Raw genomic sequence first — 22,732 nt, 5'->3', positions numbered from 1 at the left:
GTGTTGCAGCTGCTGCTGTTGTTACTGCTGTTGTTGTTTCTGTTGTTGATGCTGCTGTTGTTGCTATTAATGTTGTAGTTGTTTTTGTTGTTGCTGCTGCTTTTGTAGTTGCTGTTGTTTCAGGGGCATTGTTTTGAAATGACCAGCTGATAACAATGTTCTTTCATTGATTGTATTTCTTTGTAAAGTGCATTGTATTGCCCTGCTATGAAATGTGCTTTATAAATAAAGTGTGATTTGACTTGACTTGAATTCCGACAACACCTGCCACAGCTCTTCCCACTGCCAGGGCTCCAACACGTCACAGGTGTGTTCTCATATCTCCCTCACTGCTGACAATCCATCCACTTCTTCCATCGTGGTTGGCTGGGCCAGGGTAAGGGGGCCAAAGCACGTAGAGGTGAGTATTGTCAGGGAGGGGGGCTGTCTGTCGGCAGGAGTGTGGGGAATAAGGGGTGGGCTGCCAAGTGCTGAAGCGGTGGGGGACTACCTCACTTGAGCACCTTAAGTCGGTAATGGGGAGCGATCGCTACTGACTGGATGTTTGTAATAACACATTGTGTCTCTGTGGCCTTCACAGCCAGAGGGTGTGGTCTTTGGGTTTGTGAGGGGGATATCATTTTAACAGTGGGGCCCCCAGGGAAGCTCAGTGTCTTCTCCCCTAGGCCCAGCAGGCAGCGAGCAAACCTCAGGAAGTCCAGTCCCAGTATACAGGGGTCCTGCGCCTCTGCCACTTACACTGGGAAGCTTACTGATAGACCCCCCACATTTATAGTCACCCTCCCCTTCCCTAGCAGAGGGGCTAGCTCACTAGTGACTGTAGCTGCACCATAGTCTGCTCCAATTGTGTCCGCGCTGGAACAACGTCATTCCTCATTAGTGTTGCAGTCAAACCTGTGTCCACAAGGGCCGTGCATGCGGCCTCAGGGATAGCCCCGCTCCCCCGTCTGTGCTGTTGGGCTCCTGCTGCTGGTGATGGGGTGGCATGGGACACAAGGCCAGGGGTCTGTATCGTCCCATCTATATGGGAGAGATGGCCAGTTTGGCCATACCCCCAACAGACCAGGGGGCGTTGGTGAGGTTGTGTTGCATTGCCTCAGTTCAGTTATTTCTGTCACTCACGCAGGCTTCTCTTGAGCTTGGCTGTTGTCCACCGTAGTTCTTACTATAGGACTACTTTCTCTCAGACTGCACTCTACAGCTCCAGCTCCCACAATCTCCCTTTCCATAGCCAGCTCCAATGCCTCTTGCAGGTTACGGGGATGTGCCAGTTGGGTCTGGATGCACAACTCCCTGGGGTTCGCTTGGACAAACTGGTCCCTGGCGAGCTCTGCACTGCTGGGGGCATGTGGGAAAATCCTCTCCTTGACAGGGTCTCAATGTCATTGGCTAACACCCGTAGCAGCTTTCTGGGTTGTCTGCGCCTGATACACAGTTCAGATTGCTGGAGACCAGGTTTTTCACACCGTCCAAATTGAGCCCCAACCAAAGCCCCATCGTCACTTCTTTCCTCTGGGCTAAATAGCAACAAGCATGATAATGCATATCCATAAGGCACAACGCCAACTGCAGAGCTTTATTGGCCTCCGACCAGCCCGTTCCCCATGTTAGCAGTTCGAATTGGGTGGAAAACGCTTCCAATTCAGCCTTACCGGAGTACTTTGGTGTTTTAAGCGGCACCTGATTGCCAAGGGCGCCACCATCTTTGCCGAGTTCCTTCACGCCGAGTCGGCGTGAAGGAATGAGGGGATCTGCCCGGGGAGGGCATCTGCACCATGTACTCCGCTCTGCTGGGGGTTGGGGGGGCTGAATCCCGCATCGGCAGCCAGTCTCCTGGCAGTCTCCATCACGCGGGTTTAGTGTTCCACCGTAGCACGTCAAAACTCTGTTACCAGACCTGACTCCGAAGCATAATTGCTTTCCTCCTCTTTGATCTTCGGCCGTGCCCTGTTCCACTATATATAATATATACAGTGTATAGTATAAGATATACTATATATAATACACTATATATATTATATATAAAATGTTATATGTATATATATATATATATAAAATATTATATATATATATATATATATATAAATATATATAAAAGTGCAATTGCACTCAGAAAGTGTAGGGGTGCCAAATCCCAAAGGTAGTGCTGCTTTAAAATTACAACTAAAATTGCAACTAAAATATACCGAAATTAAATTCAAGTACAGTGAAAAAAAAAAAAAAAATATATATATATATATATATATATATATACATGAGAGCCAGGCTGAATTCATTCATTATCAGTATTCATTCATTATTATTCATTCATTATCACTCCTTGTGTTTATTCGAAGCGTTGAGCGGAATGCTACAATTTATATATATATATGCATATATATATATATATATATATATATATATATATATATATATATATATATATATATATATATGTATATTACAGTATATACTATAAAATCTACAATATTAAATATACTATACATATATATACATATATACATATATATATATATATATATATATATATATATATATATATATATATATATATATATATATAAATTGGGAAGTGGAAATTATTGGCAATTGCTGACGTGTGCGCAGAATAACCGCTCGGCATCCGATCTCTTTAAGAAGAAGTGAAGTACAGTAGTTTCACTTTAAGACTGGCGACACCTCTCTGCCGTCTCGCTCTATTCTATCCCCGCCATTGTTGCGTTCCGATGATTACAGACCAGGGGATTCCGTCGTGAGAACGATTATTAATACCTTTATGAACCCTACAGAGTCGCATATATACACCTCTAACCACCATTACACGCCCGCCGTCGTCCGAGATGACAACCCCGTGACAGCTTAACCGCGGTACTCGGCGCGTCGGACGACACCTGCTTCCCGGAAACGGCCTCAGCCGAGTCGGCCGCGCTCGCTGTCACATCCCGCCTCTGGTTCCTTGGAATATCCGTACCATGCCAGGCTATTATTTGGTTGTTGTTGGTGGTGTTGTTTGACGCGAGGAGGGAAGAGAAAGACGCGGTAAAACCAGGCCACCCCAGTTGATTTTATTTGATGGGGATGTGTTCAAGACAGGAGAGGATACAAAGAGACGTGGACATCGTTATTCAGAGGTGCAAGGCGGAGAAAGACTGCCCGTTCTCCGGTGAGTCTCCGCCGATTAAACGGCGCCCCCGCATACCCCAAAGCTAGGCCCGACTCTCTACTCAAGGTTTCCCACTCACTAGCCCTGTTTACATTTTCAGTGGCGTAAAGGTGAACATGATTTGAAAAGGTATTTTATAACGGTTTTTTTTAATATATTGTTTTATAATCGCTATTTTTTGTAGGATCAATAAACAAAATATATTAATATTAAATGTTCTATTGATCCAGTCTTGCAGAAAACAGCGTTAAAGCTCTAGATTGGATTGAACAACACACACACACACACACACACACACACACACACACGCACACACACACACAAAGCACATTCTAAATCTTGTCGTCTGGATAAAAAAATAATAATGTAATATCCAGTCCATCAGCAAAACATTTAAAACAGTTTTTTTTCTTATGCAATTACCCCTTTAATTCAAAATTTTGTGTTGTCATGGAAACTGCACTTGTTGAAGACCGCCAGTGACCCTTTGTTTTCCACTTTTTAACCTGGGTTGACCATTGACATCTGTGTGTTTTTTATCTTTTCCTCTGTATTGCAGATTTCAAATACACTGACGCCACGTTCACATTCACCTATTCCAAAGGTGCCAAAAGGTAAAGTGATTAGTCACTTGTGGGAGGGGGGCTATGATACCAATATACCCATTGGCCCGAATATGTAATTTTAAATGATCCTTTGAGTGAGTTAAGCTTTCATCCTCCCCAAGGCCTACTATGTCATCAGCAGTGTCGGGAAAACTACTTTGGAGTAGTGGCTTGTCAAGATAAGCTAATTATGACTGAAAATAGCGAAGCAGCTCATTTGATCAAAGTAGCCTAAGCAAACAGCATGACAAGCTCCTGAAAATAGTAGCTTGTTTATAGTATCTATGTACACCCATCAAATTCTTGGAGAATACAATACAATGCAATGTGACATGTGACCTTATAGTGTAAATATAATTGATAAGCTTCCGACAGGCACTTTTCTTTTGCAAACTATTTTTGGCCCATCTTAATCAAACAGATGGACCACGTTATCCATTCATTGTTGTCATCGAGTCAAAATGTCTACTCACAAACTGTTCAATTATAAACCATCTTCGGCCTACCTAAACTGAGGCACCACCTTAGCTATCCGTTTGTCATGATGTTATCTGGTTCACTTGGCCTGCCAGGGCACAGTGCATGTTGCTGTCTGGAGCATGGACAGAATGGACCTTGTGCTGCCAAAGGGTACCCGGTGAACCACTAGTTTTTGTGCCAAAGGGATAATTATTATTATTATTATTATTTTTTATATTTAGCATTGTGTCCATCTTACCCAGATTCAGACAAGATTCAGTCCAATGACAATTTCATCCCTGTGTGTCCAGTATTGATATCGTAACGGGTTGTATGCTAACTGTGTGAACTCAATGCAGTGGCTGGGGCGTGGTTGACCCATGCAGGGTCACTCCCGGGTCCCTGGGGGGTCCCTGTTCGGACCCTGGCTGTAATGATATCCTCCTCGATGACGTAATTTTGCGCCGTCCCCTGGGAATACCCCCAGGCTGCATTTGTGGAAAAGCAGTTGCAATGCTTTATCTGTCCACCGGGAGGAGCAGTGGTTGAAAACATAAAGTAACTCGCATATACGGGATAAAATGCGTTTGTTTCATGAAAAATATATACATGTTTTGGAATGGAACATATTTTCTGTACATCTAATAGAATCAACATATACATCTCTGATTTAAAAGAAGGAATGATTTTAAAGAATGAATTAATAGGTGTTTTTTGTTTATCATTGTAGATGTATTAAATTGAATGAAACTAATGAAAACATTGTACGTTACCGTGTGTAACAGGGACACCTTGTCAGTTACTCCCCCTTATTTTCAAATCCCAATTTTGACTGGTATGGGCTGAGCGCACCTCCTTGCCCGAAACCCCACTCCTCCTCCTGGGCGAAGAGCACTTCACTGCAGATTTATTTATCCATCAATCGCATCCTATCTGATCTGGAACCCGTGGACCTGCGCGGCTCAGACAATTAAAGTTTATTTCTAAAAGTCTTTCAGATGGACCAGGGAACCGCACCTCACACCTTAAATTAGATATTTTCTATGTAATTTTATTTTACTTAAAATAATTTTGAAATATCGCAGCAAATTTATTTGCAATACTTAATATATCGCAAAACTCCCAATGTGGTGCGTCTGCACCGGAGGAACCTATTTCATAGTTCTAAAGGACTTTTTTGGAGTCCTGACTGTTTTGGAACAGTCTCCTTGTTGTGTCCGCACTGCAGGAACTACTGTAGAAAGAGTCGTTGTTCTTAGAACTCAGTTTTGAGCAACTTATTTCGCTCATACTCTCGGGCAGGGACTAACCGGCACAAGGTTAACCTTCAGTTACGGGGTAAAAACAACGCAGAACTCGTGCTCAAACCCTGTTGGATGACGTCACATCAGCGTCACTTCATTGTTCCAGTGCGAATACAACCAGAAGAAAAGCCCTTGAAGGTACCTGTTTTCAGTGCCCCCCCCCCCCAGGGAGTCCACACAACTGTTCGGTGTGAAAACTCTGCGTCGTATTGTGAGGTCCCAGGTGATTCCCATATATATCTAATATATTATGTATTATATAATAATGTTTTATATATATATATATATATATATATATATATATATATATATATATTATTGTCTCTAATGGCCGCAGTAAACCTTTTTTGAGTGACTACCGAAGCAGGCTATATAAGCAGGCAGATAAAGCTTGGGGCTATCTCTTTGTTCGCACTTAATGGCCGATCATTGTCTGGACAGGTCTGGAAGCCCCCACACCTAACCCATACATATGCAAACACACACCCATTGATGAAAATCACCACATTCCAATGGAGCAATCAACCCCTTTTACACTGAGAGGTGAAAATTCCCACCCTACCAATGGCCCCATCTCTGTAGAGGGGGAATCAAATATTCAGTTTACTATAATACAAGCCTTATTAATAATTCTTAATTAATTGTTAGCAATTTATTTAATAGTTGGCAACTATTCTGTGTAGTAAACCATGGAGTTTAACAATCTTGTTCAGAAGGATCCATACACTGTTTGGTCTCTTTATCGTTTGTACAAATGAATATTATATCCCTGGTGTTGATTTTTTTGTATTGACTTTTATTTATTTATTTTTTTATATTTTATTCTGCCAATGTTCTATTTTGGAATTTGGAAAATCAATCTATTAAATGGGGGGGGCTGATGGGGACTGTTTCCCCGAGAGAGAGGCTGAAATGCAGACCTTTGTTGTGATATTTCACAATAATTTAAATAAAATAAAATTTGATAGTTCAAAGACCCTCATTTTAAACCTATAAGGCTAAAGACTAGAACCTATTAATCCACACACTTGGCCACTGTAAAAAGAAGGAAAACAGCTTTTTACATCATCTACCACTAGTTACTTTAATGTATCAAGTATTGAATTGCATATCTGTTTTGTCTCTCCTCTTAGTAGTACATTGCAGTGTTTGTCTTACAACACTGTTCATCTTGCCATTCAGTATGACACTGTATTGTTGTGGCCGACGTCTATTTAAGATGTCCACTATCAAGTTGACTCACTGTCATTATTTTCTGTATTTTATTTTGTCTTTTAGGCAATACATTTATTTAAACTACACTCATTCATTCATTTTCATTTTAGATTTTTTAAAGTGTTTTTAAATAATGTTTAATTATTATTTAAATAATGCTTTTAAATACTGTTTTGTTTTAATCAGTACTATGCCCTTATTTTACTTATTAGATAAAGTTGAGTTGGCGCTGAGACGAATAATTACATTACCGATAATGATGCTTTCATTGTTATTAAGTATTTGACAATAAACTTGAAACTATAATTACATAGACCTAGTTTGAGTGCTCTCATGACAAAGCTATTGAACTTTGTAATTTTAAAAATGTAAATAAAAAACAGCTTCTATTTTGAAATTAAAAAGCTGTGTAGATTACAATAAAGCATAAAGACCTCTGGTCAGGGTTCAAAGGACAATATCTCAGGTCCTCTGAAATCTCTCTGAAATGTGTGTTTTTGGGAAGTAAGTGCCATCTCATGGTGACACAACTGCAGTTGAACGAATGGGGGTGTTTACAGTTTAAATTAAACACACCCTGTCAGGACACATGGGGGGGAATCCCAGCCAGGTGGAAGCCGCCTGGTAATTGACTGGGAACTGGCTGGAAGCTGGTTGCCATTCGACTGTCAGCCGAGAGATCTCCGGCTGGGACAGCCCTGTTCAAGTGGCCCCTACTGTAGCTCAAGTCAAATTAAGGAAAAACACCTTCCAGCATCTCATAAGCTCAAGTTATTTAAGCAATGTCTTCTGCCCTCATCACATGCAGACGTATGTGGCTATGCAGCGAGCGAAACACTCTCCCAAAAAGTACCCGGAGCCAGGAGCTCACCTATGGTATCTTTAATAGAAGCAGTGTAAAACTATGGCACAGTACAGAAATATGCAGATTAAGGATCGGTCTCTATGCAGATGTAAATAACCTGTAAATACGTTGTCATAGCGCCGACACTGTATGCATACATGAATAACATGAATAGTCTCACAGATTGTGCTTTCTCAGGGGCAATGATGAGGCTGATGGAAAGAAATGGTGGTCCGAGTCTGAGGCGTCATCATATTGACTGCGTGTGTTTCTGTCTGGCTTACAGTATCTGCCTGTGTCCCGATGTCATTCAGTCATCACAATGCTATGATGTCATGGTACAGACTGGGGGAGCAGGACACTCCCCGCGTGGGAGCGGAACACAATGCATCTTGCATCTTCATGATGAGCAAAATATGTTTTAAATACTGCTACATGCTGAACTATTTTTGACATGGAATTGGTATGTCCTTCTTGTGTGAATCTTGGTAACACGGGCATGAGAATCACTTAAAGGTGACCTATTATGCAAACCTCACTTTTTCAGTACATACATTTGGGTCTCTGATGGGGATTCTCAGCGTGAGAAATAGAAGGTGTGGCATATCAGCATGTGTACTGGTTGATATGCGTGAGTCTTACAGTCAAAGTGAGACTTAACAGCTCTGTGTAACAATTATTATAAAATATTTTTTATAATATTATTTTAGTAATGCAAGTAATAACCCGGAGCTGCAACTTAATCACTCCATCTGCTTCCTCGCTGTTGCGTGCATACTATACATCCACATGCACCCTCTTTGTGGGCGCGTGAATGAGCTTTGTCTGTGTGCTCTGTGGACAGATGGGAGCGGGGGTGGTATGTTGATACTGTGAAAATATTGCATATGGCGGCAAATATCGGCACAAGCCTAATGGTATATACCTTTCCTTGACTTGTTTTACAAACTTGGAGAAAGTTTTTAAAACAAGTCAAGGAAAGGTTCGCGGCAACTTTATTTGCTATGTTGTTGTGGCAAATGTTAGCTTCAGCTAACTTTAGTGGCTATATAACCATATCATAAAATGAGGTTGCTTACCCGACTCCCCCCTACCCAAGGATTGATAGTGTAATCTTACCTGTCTGACAAATGTCTGCTCTTCAGCAGCTTTGAAGTTTTTAAAGTCCTAAGTCCCCTTCGCCTCTGAAATGCTGCATCAGTATTCACTTCTTTTGTGGTACAGACTTCAAAATTGGCTTGTTTTCCTCAAGACCAAGCTTTTCAGGCTTCGTAGCAGAGCAGTCTTGCATGCGGGTCATCTGGCTGAGCTGTCTTGAGGTGACAGTGGACTGACTAACATTGATCAACAACATTTGCAAACACCCGCTGACACATCATGGTCGATTTGCACAATGAGCACATGGAAAAGGCCTATTGCTGATTGCTTCTTTAAGTTAAGTTAACTTAACACTGACCTCACACTGACCTCCTTAAAATAGGAGGTCAGTGTGTGTGCATGTGTGATACACATTATTTTCCATTAAAACTAGTTATTGTTGAATTTTAGCTTGTCAGGGATTTTTCGGGAAATTTGCCTTTTGCATATTTTACAGACATTCTGATGAGAAGGTCAATACCAATTTCATCCTTGTGTGTCCAGTACTGGGATCATGACCGGCTCCATGCTAACTATGTTATCTCAATGCAAGGCTGCAGGGGGGATCAACTGGCCTAGCTCATGTGAAGTTAGGGGAATAAAACCATAATCTCAAAAGCTGAGTTATTTAAGCAACACCAATGTTTCTGGTGTGCTTACAGCGCACAATTTATTTTGCTGAAAACTTCAAGCCACCAGCACATGCCAAACTCAAATGTGCTCAACACGAAATAGGGCCATGGCCGAGTTGTCAACTTCAAACCGAAATATGGATTATTCAGGTAGTGTCCTCGTTGTATGTAAATAGTCGATCTGGTTTATGCTCATTTTCACATTCATCAAAAATGGTCATGTTTGGTAAGCAATTCTTGTCTTAATCTTAATCTTATTCACATATTGTACAATTATTTTTGTTTGTATTCATATTATAATGTTTCAATGTCATAAAGAGAAAATAAATTGTAATTATCAAACTTGGAGTTATGCTGCTTGCCAAACGGCACAACCTGAGGTGAGTGTCAACTCGTTCAAATGATTTGAGGTTGAGGTATTGGTCTGCCATTAGTATCATTTTTACATTTTCCCACCACCTAGAGTAAGGTAAAAACATAATGCACCTTTATCAAATAAATCTATAAAAACAAAATGATGACCTGAAATGAAACTACGAGATGTCGCCAGGATCTGTCAAACTCAGCGGATGACAGCGATTGATTGGTTAGGTCTACATGGGTTCGCTTGGTCAGAATGTAAGCAGCGAGTTGCAATGTCGAGGATAAAAGAAAAAAGAAACAGGAAACTTAGATTAGGTTTTACTGACTGTAAAAGAAAAACAATTCCACTGGATGAAAAAAGTTGGAGTGTGGAGGCCCTAAAGAGACCTCATGCTGAAATTGCTCAATAGAAACAATTGTTTAGATGATGACCATACTCGAGTGGATGCCTGCAAATCGGTAAACTTTGAACATATCCCACCTAATTTTGACAAATTTTATTGTTTAATACAATGGTTAGTTTATAGGTTATGTATACTGTATTATAGTGTTGTTGAGGGATGTTAATAATTAACTGTTTAACTAACAATAAGAATTTTGACTGATTAATACCATCAGTTAAACAGTTAACAAAATATTACAAAAAGAAAGTGAATAAAAAAAAATATAAAAGGTAAAAGAAAAATAGGGAGGGCCATTAAACATATGAGGGATTTATTTTGTGTGTGTCTTGTTAATTATTTCTAGGGCTGTCTCAGAATTTTGTCAGTCGAATGGGCTGTTCAATGAAAATATTATAATGGGGTGAGGGGAAATAAAACAATCAAAAAAGCTACACTTTTTAAAAAAGATATTCGATACCATTTTCACTCCCATGAGGAGAAATTCACAGAGCATTGAGGACTTAAAAATTACAACTTTTATTAAAAGATAAATATAACAAGGCTATAATATGACAATGAGGTACAACTTTTATTTTCTTGGCTAGAAGCAGAGAACAGCAGAATTACCGTAGTAAACATTAACAATAATTAAAAGTTTTTTACATTAATGAAAACAATATTCTTCTTGAGGTATAACTAAAATATTTATACTCAGGTATAAGTCAATTAGGAGGTCAGTGTGTATGCCTGAGATGTCACATATTCACATCTCTACTTTAATAAAATATTCATAATATAAGAAAATAATTATAATATTTAAAAAAATAATATATTTTTTGATCATTTTAATTCAAAAAATGTAATAAAAAAATGTAAAAGTAATAAAAAATTTCAATCATGAGATAAAAAGCAATTACGCGTGAATTTCCTTATTTGTGGACGGCTTGAACGGCTAACAGCTAGCCATGGACACCAAGCTGGAGAACTGTTACAAGTTATGGAGAAGGAAAACATCTTTGCTGCGCTACAAAACCCGCACTTTGTGACGAAAGCGCCGCACCCAGCCCTGCACGTAGCCCCACACATAGCCCCCCCTGACACGGAGAAGTAGAGACAGGGCGTCCCGTTCCCCATTAGCAGCTTTAGCCAGAGCCCTAGCCCACTGTGCTAGCCTAGCCCGCTCAGCTAGCCCCACCAAAACAAACCGGGGCGAATGAGACGAGTGACGAGAAGAAGACAGCACTGTGAGTAAGTGAGAGAAATCAGGGCTATGTGGGCACTGCAGCAGTGTGTGTGTGTGTCAACTCGCTGTTGGAGAGAAGAGAGCGAGAAAGCGCGGCTTGTACCGGTATATCGATAGTGCAGAAAATGAATATTGAATCCTGTACTTTCGATACTATCGAATGTAGAAATTGTATCGTTGTAAACACATGGTATCGAAAAAAGTATCTAACTATCCATACTTTGACAACCTTACTATGTTATATTGTAAAAATCAATGAAAATTTGTTTTGACATAAAATATACCATTGAACAAGAAACAAGGCAATATGTTTGGTGAGTTTGCATTTGGTGACTAACTTGAAATTACTAATCACCCAAATGTTTACTTGGAGGCATTTGCCAATAGTTTACTCATCACCTGGAGTCCTGCGTGAGTCAGATTCATGTTTTCTGCCCACTACTAATGCACTCCATAAGTGTGATGGAACACATTTATTTGGCCTTGTCTGTTGCATGATTAAAAAATACTAACCTTCTTTCTTGTTTTCCCCCAGGGTTACCTATGCTGTGCATGTCTCAGATGATTATCCAGGTAAGGACACCTAATGAAAACTCGTTATTTTGTCATTGACTCAAATTACATTGAAGTACAGTAGCATGGAGCTGTTTTCGAAAGTCAAGTTATTAGTTTACAAAAAGATGACTTGAAGGATAGTTTCGCATTTTCCAAGCCAGGCCCCATTAAAATTGGTTGGTTCCCATTACTGTTCATAACACAACCTCGGGGAACATTTTATGATTGAAAGACATACAGTACTGCTCTGCTGCAACTTTACACTGTGCTTAAGCACTCCAATGGGGGCAAATGTTTAATTGAGCTTTAAAAGATTAAAAAAAACAAGAAAACAAGAGGCTTTGTGTCCCCTTTCAGTCACAGAAAAAACCCTTTGTTGCCAAAACCCTTTTGTGCTGTCATATTTTTTTATGAAAAAGTAATATTTCTCTTGTTTGATTGCAGACAACACATATGTGTCAAACTCGGAAAATGATGACGAGGTTATAATCACAACCGATCCTATCCCTATAATATTTCATCGGATTGCGACAGGTAAGGTGGCACACGATAACATTAGCCACAATATATTATTGAGTGAGAGGCCTGCTAATCTGTTAATGGCCGCTGGTTCTGTGGTCTATAAAGGAAAAAGGAGAAAAATTTACACATGGTACCTTAGAACCTACTCCTGTACCTCTTTTTAAAGTAGTACCAGGATGACATCTTATATCCAGTGAAATATCATAGCATGCAATCACTGCGCACTACCCTAGCAAAGCTAGACGTGTCAACAAATAAAAGATTGCTCAAACTGGCTTTGAAGACTATAAACAACAATGTCAAAAAATTGATATATTGTTAAGTGTAGTGGTTGTGTTCCAAAAAGAAAACTGTTTGGTTAAAGGTGCATTCAGTGTAACGTTCTAAATGTCATCCTTTGCTTGTTCCTTTGAAAAAATCCATCGATAGAAATAAGGCTAAATAGCGATGCTGCCAGCTGCCTATCCATCAAGTCCAAACTTCAGCTAGACAAAAACCAGGTAGGATGGAAGTTTTAATCACTGTGTGGTTGTGTAAGCATCGTGTTGAAACAGACCATAGTTGCTGCTGATGGCTAGGGTTGGGTATCAAAATTGAATTGCTATTATGGTTTTGACTGAAACATTTTGAGTTTAGAAGTGTTCTGTGGCATTAAATACCAAAGTTTGACACAATTAGTTGTATCTCTTCTGTGCTAAGGTGGCAAACATCATACTTTGTACAATAAGTGTAAATCCAGGCCAGGATGTTTTGATTTGAACTCAGTTTATTGTCTTTTATGTATATCAAAGATTGGTACCGAAAAACATCCTTTAGTTACCATTATCAAAGTCAAGGTATTCTGGCCAAGGTATTCTGATTATACCTAGCCCTAGCTGTGACAGCATCTAATAATATACCTGTAAAGCCTCCCTGTTTAAACTTATCTTCACATCTGGATGGATCTGCTTTAACCCCTGTTGTATTATGCAGTGTCATTATGCCATAGATGAAGATTCAGAGGGCGACAACGACTCTGAAGAGTTTTACTATGGAGGTCAGGTAGGGACAAGCACCTACATCTGCTACAAATTACTCAAACACGACTTACTTTGTTCGTTTGAGGACCTTCGGTCTGTGAATTTACCATACAGTAGATTATTACTAGAGATGCACACATATGTGACCCACCGCAGACTTTAGGGTCATTTGGCGGGTTTAGAAATTTTTCGCATCATCTGAAAGTGGAGAACCAGAGCTTCCAAACAAGGTGTTGTGCAAATCAAGCAAATATTTTTAAAGCTATGACTTGTTAATGACAAGGGTGTGGCAAACCGTGTTTCTAAGGTTATCACCTCCAAAGTTTTACCCACACCAGGTTCATTCAGCCAGCTCCCAGAATGCAAATGGGGTTGGCAGACTAACAAAGCCTCATGGCTACTTAACATAATGCAAAATGGGCCAATCACGAACAGCGTCAACAACACACAACTCATTTTGTTTTTAAAAAAGCTTTTATTTTACAGTAAGAGTATACATGTTTTATAAAAGTGGAATTATTTTGGAGTTTAAAAGTACGGACAACACAACAAAACAAAACAGAGTCTATCAATATTATGAGTCTCAGAAAATCTGAAATCTGAAAATCTGTCACAAACCTCAACGGACTTCATCACGTCATCAACTTCTTCTGTTGTACGACGTCGGTCTCCTCCGGTGGTTCTTGAAAATATTCAGTTTCATCGTAAAATTAAGTTTGAAATCCGCTGCTTGAAATGTTCTCCCAAGTCCGGAATAATATCAGATTCAGCAGCGCTGTCGTTCTTGCGTCGCTGTGGGAGAACTGACTATCATCGCGGAAAATGAAGTCCAGTACGCGCTGCTAACACTGACTTGGATCTATCGCACTGGTCAGATTAAGGTCCGAAATATGATTCGGAGCTTCCGCCACCCGCTTCCCATAATCGACCATACGGAGAAGAAAGTTTTCACAAACAAGTGAGATCGAAACACCCCTGTGCCATGCTTTAACTGTCTGTATACGGAAGTGACGTAGGTGTGTGACGTGAAGGGTTCTTCTTCTACGTCATTTCACAACAATGTAACAGTGTGTGTAAAAGTAGTACGATTTAAAGGTTGAATTCTATCAAAACAGTTTCACATTGTGACGTCATGTCATGGATTATGGTTGAATGATCTTTACCTAGACGGTCGCTTTAAAGGAAACCATCGATTGGCGTTGTTCAGCGCTATTCAGCGTCTCGGTAAGTGAACTATCTTTCCACATTCCACAACGGGAGTATTTAACTCCACGGTTTAAGATTTTTCTACTATTTATAAATCAAACTCAGTTTTGAAAATTTGTTGAGAGATAAAAAAAAACACAAAGGAACACAAATCTGGAAATATCAAATTTTCCTTCAAGAAAGGTTTTTTCAACTTATTTGTCTGCTCCTGGCCATTTTAGAAATGCGCGAGATGGCGGGTTTTGCTGCGGTGGGTCACATATTACGGATACTGTGCTCAAATATTCATACTCATACTCAATCGTACTCCGATACCTAAACCGAAAACCTCTGACAAAACATAGTCGCTGCTCATAGCAAGATTAAGGTCTACTTTTGAAACTTCAATCCATCAATATCTGTTCAATTTAACATATGTTACCGAAAACAATATACACTCAAGGTTTTTCAATTTCGATTGCGTTATTTGTGCTCATATTTCTTTATATCGGTTGTCTTTTGTATTGGTTTTCCATATCGGCAAATACATGAGTGAGTACTGGTACTCGGTTTAAGAAAGATATGATATTGGCACATCCCTAATAAAAACAGTAGTACTAAATTTACTCATACGTCAAAGCAGCTTTTCTCCCCTTTCCTGACATTGTTCAGTTACCAGGCAATTGTGGCTGCGAAATGCAAAAACACTTTTGTAGTAACAATGCATATCGCAGATCTGCCAACACATTCTCATTTTGCATAACCATGCATTTTGATATAAATGCACGCTGGGACAAGATTTTATGCAGAAAAATGTGAAACAAAGCCTGACTAAAATTTGAATTATGTGGCTTGCTGATGTCTTGCACATGTGTCGCACATCAGCAAGACCTTTGGTAAATATGACGGTGTTGCCATCTTTTTAATATGGGCCATCTGGCAGGGCTCGAACTCTGTGATAACTTCGACGAGCCATGAAATTCCCATTGTCAGAGAGGCCAAAAATGTTGCTGTCCTGCAGTCAAGGGAGCCATAGCTAGTGAAAGCCAAATTTCACCAGCTGCCATTTAATTTTTGTTACTTGTTGAATATTTAATTTGAACCTACTATATATTTGATTACTTCTAATCCAGCTTTCGGAGGCATCATAGCGCTGGAACTACACTGCTAAAATGACTTGCTACCACAAATTATCTGTCCAACAGATATATTAGGGCATCAATTTCAGACTGTCTTTCATCTTCTGCTCTTGTCCCTGTAGATTCTGCCCCATGGGCAAATCATATGTCACTTTGGCATTGGCATTTGGCATCACTGCTATGCAGACCACACACAGCTCTACTTATCCTTGGACCTGATTTCAGTAATCTATCCAAATAATCTCCTCACCCTGCATGAGTGTTTGGTTGCTATAAATGATTGGATGGCCCATAATTTCTCACAGCTCAATGCCAATTAAACCTATTGCGCTGATCACCTGCCACCATCTCCAATCACTCTGCAGTTCACTGCTTACATTAGAACACATTCCAGAAATCTGGGTGTCGTTTTTGATCATCAACAGAAATTTGACTTACAGGAAAAGAAAGTGGTCTAGGCCTGGTTTTATCAGCTATGATCCATTTCAAAAATCAAATCTGTATTGCCAAGGAATATAACTAAACAAATTATCAACGCTTTTGTCTGTTCACCTCTATCATTCTGCAGTATGGGCTGGTGTAAAACACAACAGCTAGACTGTTCACTAACACCCATCCCTCTTCTTCCTTGTTCTGGCTTCTCCTCACTGGCTGCTCATTATATACGGGATCAAATTCAAAATGTTATGAATCACTTTTAAAGCCCTGAGTTGCCTGGGGCTCCTCCTAACTATCACCGGTGGTTTCTTGCACAAAAAACAGACTGAGGATGATAGTGCTTTCTCTGTTGTTGCACCCACTCTCTGGAATCACCTTCCATTCTCTGTTGGATCTGGATACATCTGATTACATTATGTTCTCTGAGTAGGCATTGAATTTGCTTTCATCCTGCCTTTTTGAATGCACTTATTTGGAAATACAGAAGAAGAGACAGTTGTCATAACATCCCCTCCACAGCCTATCTTCCCTTACAATCCCAAAACCTCAGTTAATGCTTTACTATAGAGAAATGTACCACTCTAACTGAATGCATTCCAATGAGGCAAACCTTTAAGCCTTTAAAAAAAAAAGTTTAATCTTTCCTAAAAAATGAACCAGTAACAGTGGTAAAATCATTAATTTGTAATATTTGTGTAGACTATAATCATACCATCCAAATCTTACACTGTGACATCCTTACTCACTCTAACCTGCTCTCATAAAATCAAATAGGATACAACTACTCTAGAGCTGAAATACAAAGATCATATAAATGTCATAAAGACCCAATAATTCTGTTGACAGCAGCTCTAGATTTTCTGTTCACTGACATCATTTGGTGAAATGTCAGGCTTTTCTTGTTTGTGGTCTTGTTTAAACAGATTTTCTCACTTCTCCTAGTCCTAGCGATAAAGAACATTTTTTGTCACATTTCTTTCTTTTATAATGTTTCCTTAAGCCAACATATATCAGATAATAAATGACTTTCTATGAGATATGAAATGATAGTTAACGTAACCCAACTATCATTTATCTCAAGACAAGCCACAGTCTCAGCAAGATCCTCCTTAGTAACAGGAATCATTGTCCAGATACATTTAGATGCCTTCGTGGGCCAAGGTAAAATTTGTTTTTAGCTCACTACATTTTGTTCCTGTTGTAGGTGAACTTTGATGGTGAGCTCCATAAGCATCCACAGCTGGAAGCGGACCTGCAGGCAGTGAGGGAATTATACGGACCCCATGCAGTATCTCTCAGGTACAAGAAACACAACATCCCTTACTGAACTAACTGTGAAGTTACTTCTACCCTTTAACTTTGTTTTCTTCGGCACAGCAGGCATAGCTTTTTTACGAAATACCCTGTTGTACTGCATCATTAGACCCAGACTTACATATGGGAGATGTCTCATCACTGAAGAATCAGAACGGGATACCCGGTTAGACCTTTCCACAAGCCTGAGGTTTACTTGATGATCTGAGAAATTGCACAAATTGGAACATGGTAAAGATTCGACTTGATTGTAAAATGTACTTGCGAACGGACATGCAACTAGCATCCCTTTAGGGTTACATTTATTTTCTTACCTGAATTATTTTATGGTACAATCAAAATGCAGGAAGGCACTGATGTGCCTTCTAGTCAGATTGGCCTATTCTTCATTCATTTCAGTAGCGTCAAACCTCGCACTAACAAGCAAATGTTTCAGTACATTTGTAGACCCAATAAACTACTAATTATAACCATATTAACTTGTTTAAAGTGATTAATGATGATTGTACAAAGACCTGCAATGGTGTATTTGCTCTGCTTGGCGCACTTGGCTAATCGTGCCCTGGGGACCGAGTGTCCTCTGGGAGTCTTTCTTCTCTTCTTCATGGCTTATTTACACAAGACCCGTTACTCCGCATGCCAAATCTTGAACATGAATGCAAATCCACTTTAGGAATTGACATTACCTTCTAACTAAATTACATTAATCAAAATGATATGTAAGTTATCGTGATTACTTATCATCTTTCAAAAAGGCGTAAAACTTTGTTGGAGTCACAGATGAAAGCAATTGCTGAGACACTACCAACTACTGTATGTTACCTGCTGTAATGCAAATTGCTTAGTTAGGTCCGTTGTACCAGACAATAGATACCATTTTTTATTATCAACCTTTATTATCAACCCTAGCCAGCAACCAAATCCACAGTATTCTCTCCCCAATTGAAATCTTTCATATTTAAACATTTGTTACGCAATTGGTTAAAAGGTATTGTAGTCAGTGTAGCCAGTGTGTTATTGCACTTAGAAATGCTGATGTGTGTGTGTGTGTGTGTGTGTGTGTGTGTGTGTGTGTGTGTGTGTGTGTGTGTGTGTGTGTGTGTGTGTGTGTGTGTGTGTATGTGTATTTGTATGTGTATGTGTATGTGTGTGTGTGTGTGTGCGTGCATGTATGTATGTGTGTGTGTGTGTGTGTGTGTGTGTGTGTGTGTATGTATATGTATATATATATATATATATATATATACATACATACATACATACATACAGGGGTGCACATAAGTTGTGCACAGGTGCGCATGCGCTATCAAAATAAACAATGCACGCCAGATCAGATGTTGTAACGCGCATTTGTGTACATTTTGGTACAGATAGTGCAGAGTATAAGCCACTGCTTTTAGGACATTCTCCATTCATCAAAATGTCCGAGAAGCAAGCTCCATTAAGCTATTACTTCGGTGTTCCTCCACCTCCAAAGAAACGCCAGACTGAATAACAAACCTGAACCGCAAAAAATGTGTGTGTTCTCGGAAAAGTGGCTGCAGGAGGTTGGTTGACTTCAAATGAATGACGCCCGCATCGAGATGTGGTGCAAACTATGCCATGAAAATCCCACTCTGGCGGATAAAAACAGCGCCTTTTATAAAGGGACTAAAATCTTCAATCATCCAGCTTTTGATAAGCATGCGAATAGCAGAGAGCACCAGAAAGTAGTGCAAGTGATTGATAACAGGCACAGCCAGGGCCAGAGACCGAGTGGCCCGCTCGAAAGATGGCAAGACAAACTGAATGAAGACCAGCATCAAGCACTGTGTAACGTTTTTCTGTTGGCCTTTCACAAAGCGAAACATGCACGTCCTATGTGTTCATATGAAGAGGATATTCCGCTTTTCAAGAAGGCTTGGAATTAACGTTGGGACCACTTATCATTCATGGGGGGGGGCGTATCATGCAGAGCATCGCACAGACCATAAGTTCAGAATTGAGTGAAAAACTGAAAGCAGCTGAATTTTGGTGTGTGCTCTTTAATGGATCCGAAGATATAACAAAAACAGAGCAGGAAATTGTGTACATTGTTTCTGTGTCCAGCAACGGAGAATTCAGTTCAGATTTCCTTGGATTAATTAATCCTGGGGCCAGTCGAACAGCACAGGACATAGTGGACAGACTTGTGCAACTGTTCCATGCTTGTAGTTTAGCGGAGTGGAAGACGAAATTGGTCTAATTATGCACTGACGGAGCCGCTGTCAACGTTGGAATTTACAGCGGAGTCCTTCCCAAATTTCGTCAGATGGTGGACATCGGGGATTCCCTTGTGCATATTCTGTTTACTGCCCGCTTCTGGAGAACTGCGCCAAGTCAGCTGATAGCACGGTCCAATACTGTGAGTCATTTAATCAATCCATCATAAAGTTGCTATGCTTTTACTTACAAAAAGGGGGTGCAAAACGAATTGCACAACTGAGGAAGATCTGTGAGGAGAAAGGCATTGCTTTTGTCAAACTAGGAAAGTTTCACAACATCAGATGGTCTTGCATGGAGACAGGAGACTGTTTAAAATATGGAGAATGTTACCAGCCATTCAGATTCAAGTGGCAACAAGTGATGACAGTAGCCTAAAACATATCTGCACAGAGCATTTTCATTGTTTCCTAACCAACATGCTTGATATTGGGAACATTTTACAGTTCACCTCCCTCAGGTTTCAGCAAGAGAATCCTACTATTGGTGAATGCAAAGATGAGCTCATGGTTGCTATTGGACAGTTGACACTACTGATGGACAGTGAGGGCAAGTACAGGAAGGAGACTGTGTCCCTGTCAGCTGATGCTGACAGGGAAAAGATTGTTGTGTTGAGAGCTCTAATTCATGAGTTTGAAAGCAGATATGGATCCCTCAACTCATGTGATCACTTTTTGATTTTTGATCCTACAGCTTGGCCTCTTGAAATGAAAGACCTCCACAGTTTTAGCAACACAACATTTACTAACATCCTTGAGAAATATGAAGCCAGCATGTCTGTTGACAGAGCCTCCACTTTAAGAGAGTGGATGCGTTTAAAGCAAACTGTAAAACGTTTGGCAGCCTCCTCTGTGCACGACCTGGTCAATGTAGTGAAGACAAGCAATCCAGGCAGTTTCTCCAACATTCAGAAAGTCCTACTGTTGTCCCTTACATTGCCCTTGAGCAGTGCTGCATGTGAGAGGGGATCTTCACATCTCAATATAATAAAAAAGAAGTACAGATCCTGCCTGTCAGACTCGCCTCTCATCTCTAATGCACATCCTGTTGTCTAAGTTCACAACAGAGACCTTTGACCCAAAGCCAGCTGTTGACTTGTGGATGCAAACAGCTAGTCGCAGACTGAACCAGGGAAAAAGGAACAGGCCTAGTACATCTGCATCTTCTACTGTTTTTGAAATAGAGGAAGACAGTCAGGAGGGGAGTGATGATGATGATGATTATGCATTCGTAGGATAACAGAACTTTTAGTGCTTTTAAATAGCAGTAACTTGTTGTCAGTGCTTAAAATGCTATCATTTCATTTGGGTTTCAGTGTGTGAAAAGCAGTCATTTGTAGGCTACATTTCATTTTCAGTGCTTGAAGAGCAGTCGTTTCATTTACTGTAGTTTTCAGAGCTGAAAGAGCAGTCATTTAATTGGAGAGCTACATACTCTGGGGCTTTAAAGAACAGACATTTTGTTGTACTGGTTTTATTCATTTTCAATTGGAATTAAATTACATGTCACGTTATCCATGTATCCCTCTATTTTGTTCATCCTGTGAGGTGGGTCATGGAAAAAATGTATTAAAAAAAAGGACCAAGCAACAACCCCAGGTTCTTCCCTGAGAATAACACCAAAAAACTTGTGTGTGTGTGTGTGTGTGTGTGTGTGTGTGTGTGTGTGTGTGTGTGTGTGTGTGTGTGTGTGTGTGTGTGTGTGTGTGTGTGTGTATATATATACACGTGTGTGTGTGTGTGCTATGTGTGTGTATATATAAATACAGGTACTCCTCACTTGATGACCTATCTGTTTAACAACCGTTCAGACTTACGACCGGCTCTCCAACCAGTCTGTATTGTGCTCTGCGTACAATACAGCGCGTGTGTGCTAGGTGTGCGGCGTCTCAGCGTCAAGCATCTCATCACGCATCATCGTTCTCAGTCTCAGTCTCGTTCCAGCAGTTCACAATCACCACGCCCCCTGACCGTGAAATAACACGGGTCCTCACTCATTGACCAATTCGCTTAACCACCTGGTCCTAGGAACAGAACTTGTCGTGAGGAGTACCTGTATATGTATATCTATATTTGTATATGTATGTACAGTATATGTGTGTGTCACACACACAATATTCCAAGAATATATACAGAAATCCAAAGAATATAGTCCTTGTGCTTGAAAACTGCAGTTTCTTAATGTACAAATTAAAAAAATATATCTGATGAATGCTCCTCTCCTGATGTACAAGGGACATGTACAGTATGTACAGATGAGTGAACTGTACAAGAATAAATATAAATATGCACAAATATACAGTACAGTTTTAAAATATATGTATATGCATGTACTCATAGTGTGTGTGTAGTGTGTGTGTACGCAACTTTTGACTACAAAAAAATGCTACACCCATCAACTTGAGTTAAGGCCCATTTGCACTGACGGATGTTAATTGCTTCTAAAACACAAGAGGAAACGCTATGAAGCCTGAGCAGATGCGGGTTGTTAGCAAAAGTAGGCCCAGTGACCAAAGTAAACAATCAGTTTCACACCAAATTCTTCTACTTTCATATCTGGTTTAAGCACAAGTCCACACAATTGGAAGCAGGGCTTGTTTTGCTTTGTATGGTGGCCAACTTTGGTACTGCATCTTGACCAAAAAAAAGCACTTTTAGCCCATATATACCCCATAGAAAACACAGCTCTCTTAAACTAATATGATGCTACCTTGAAATCAACACAATTGTAAAAACTACTGTTTATATTATTTGTCTTTTTTGTGGCACGGTGGCGCAGTGCATTGCACTGCTGCCTCACAGCAAGAAGGTCCTGGGTTCGATTCCCGCCTGTTGGCACCGTGCTCCGGCGGGTTATCTCCCAAATAGGAGCCTTTCTGTGTGGAGTTTGCATGTTCTCCCCGTGCTCACATGGGGTTTCCTCCACCTCACGTCAGTAAGGACCCCCACCAAAAACATGCACCCATCATTGT

General features: G+C 40.2%; 1 protein-coding gene across 1 annotated transcript in view; it reads left to right on the top strand.

Moving 5' to 3' along the window:
* Positions 1-2,746: 2,746 nt before the first annotated feature.
* parp8 (poly (ADP-ribose) polymerase family, member 8) overlaps positions 2,747-22,732 on the top strand; it is a 59,652-nt gene continuing 39,666 nt past the window's right edge. Inside the window, exons 1-7 of the mRNA XM_080003324.1 lie at positions 2,747-3,163; positions 3,723-3,777; positions 11,884-11,921; positions 12,348-12,437; positions 12,855-12,925; positions 13,398-13,466; positions 17,411-17,505. Coding sequence (XP_079859450.1) covers positions 3,073-3,163; positions 3,723-3,777; positions 11,884-11,921; positions 12,348-12,437; positions 12,855-12,925; positions 13,398-13,466; positions 17,411-17,505 — 509 coding nt within the window. The 5' untranslated portion in view covers positions 2,747-3,072. The remainder of the gene's footprint in view (positions 3,164-3,722; positions 3,778-11,883; positions 11,922-12,347; positions 12,438-12,854; positions 12,926-13,397; positions 13,467-17,410; positions 17,506-22,732) is intronic.

The sequence above is a fragment of the Zeus faber genome, assembly GCF_960531495.2.
Source record: "Zeus faber genome assembly, chromosome: 7".
NCBI lineage: Eukaryota > Metazoa > Chordata > Actinopteri > Zeiformes > Zeidae > Zeus > Zeus faber.
This window is presented reverse-complemented; position numbering and strand designations above follow the sequence as displayed.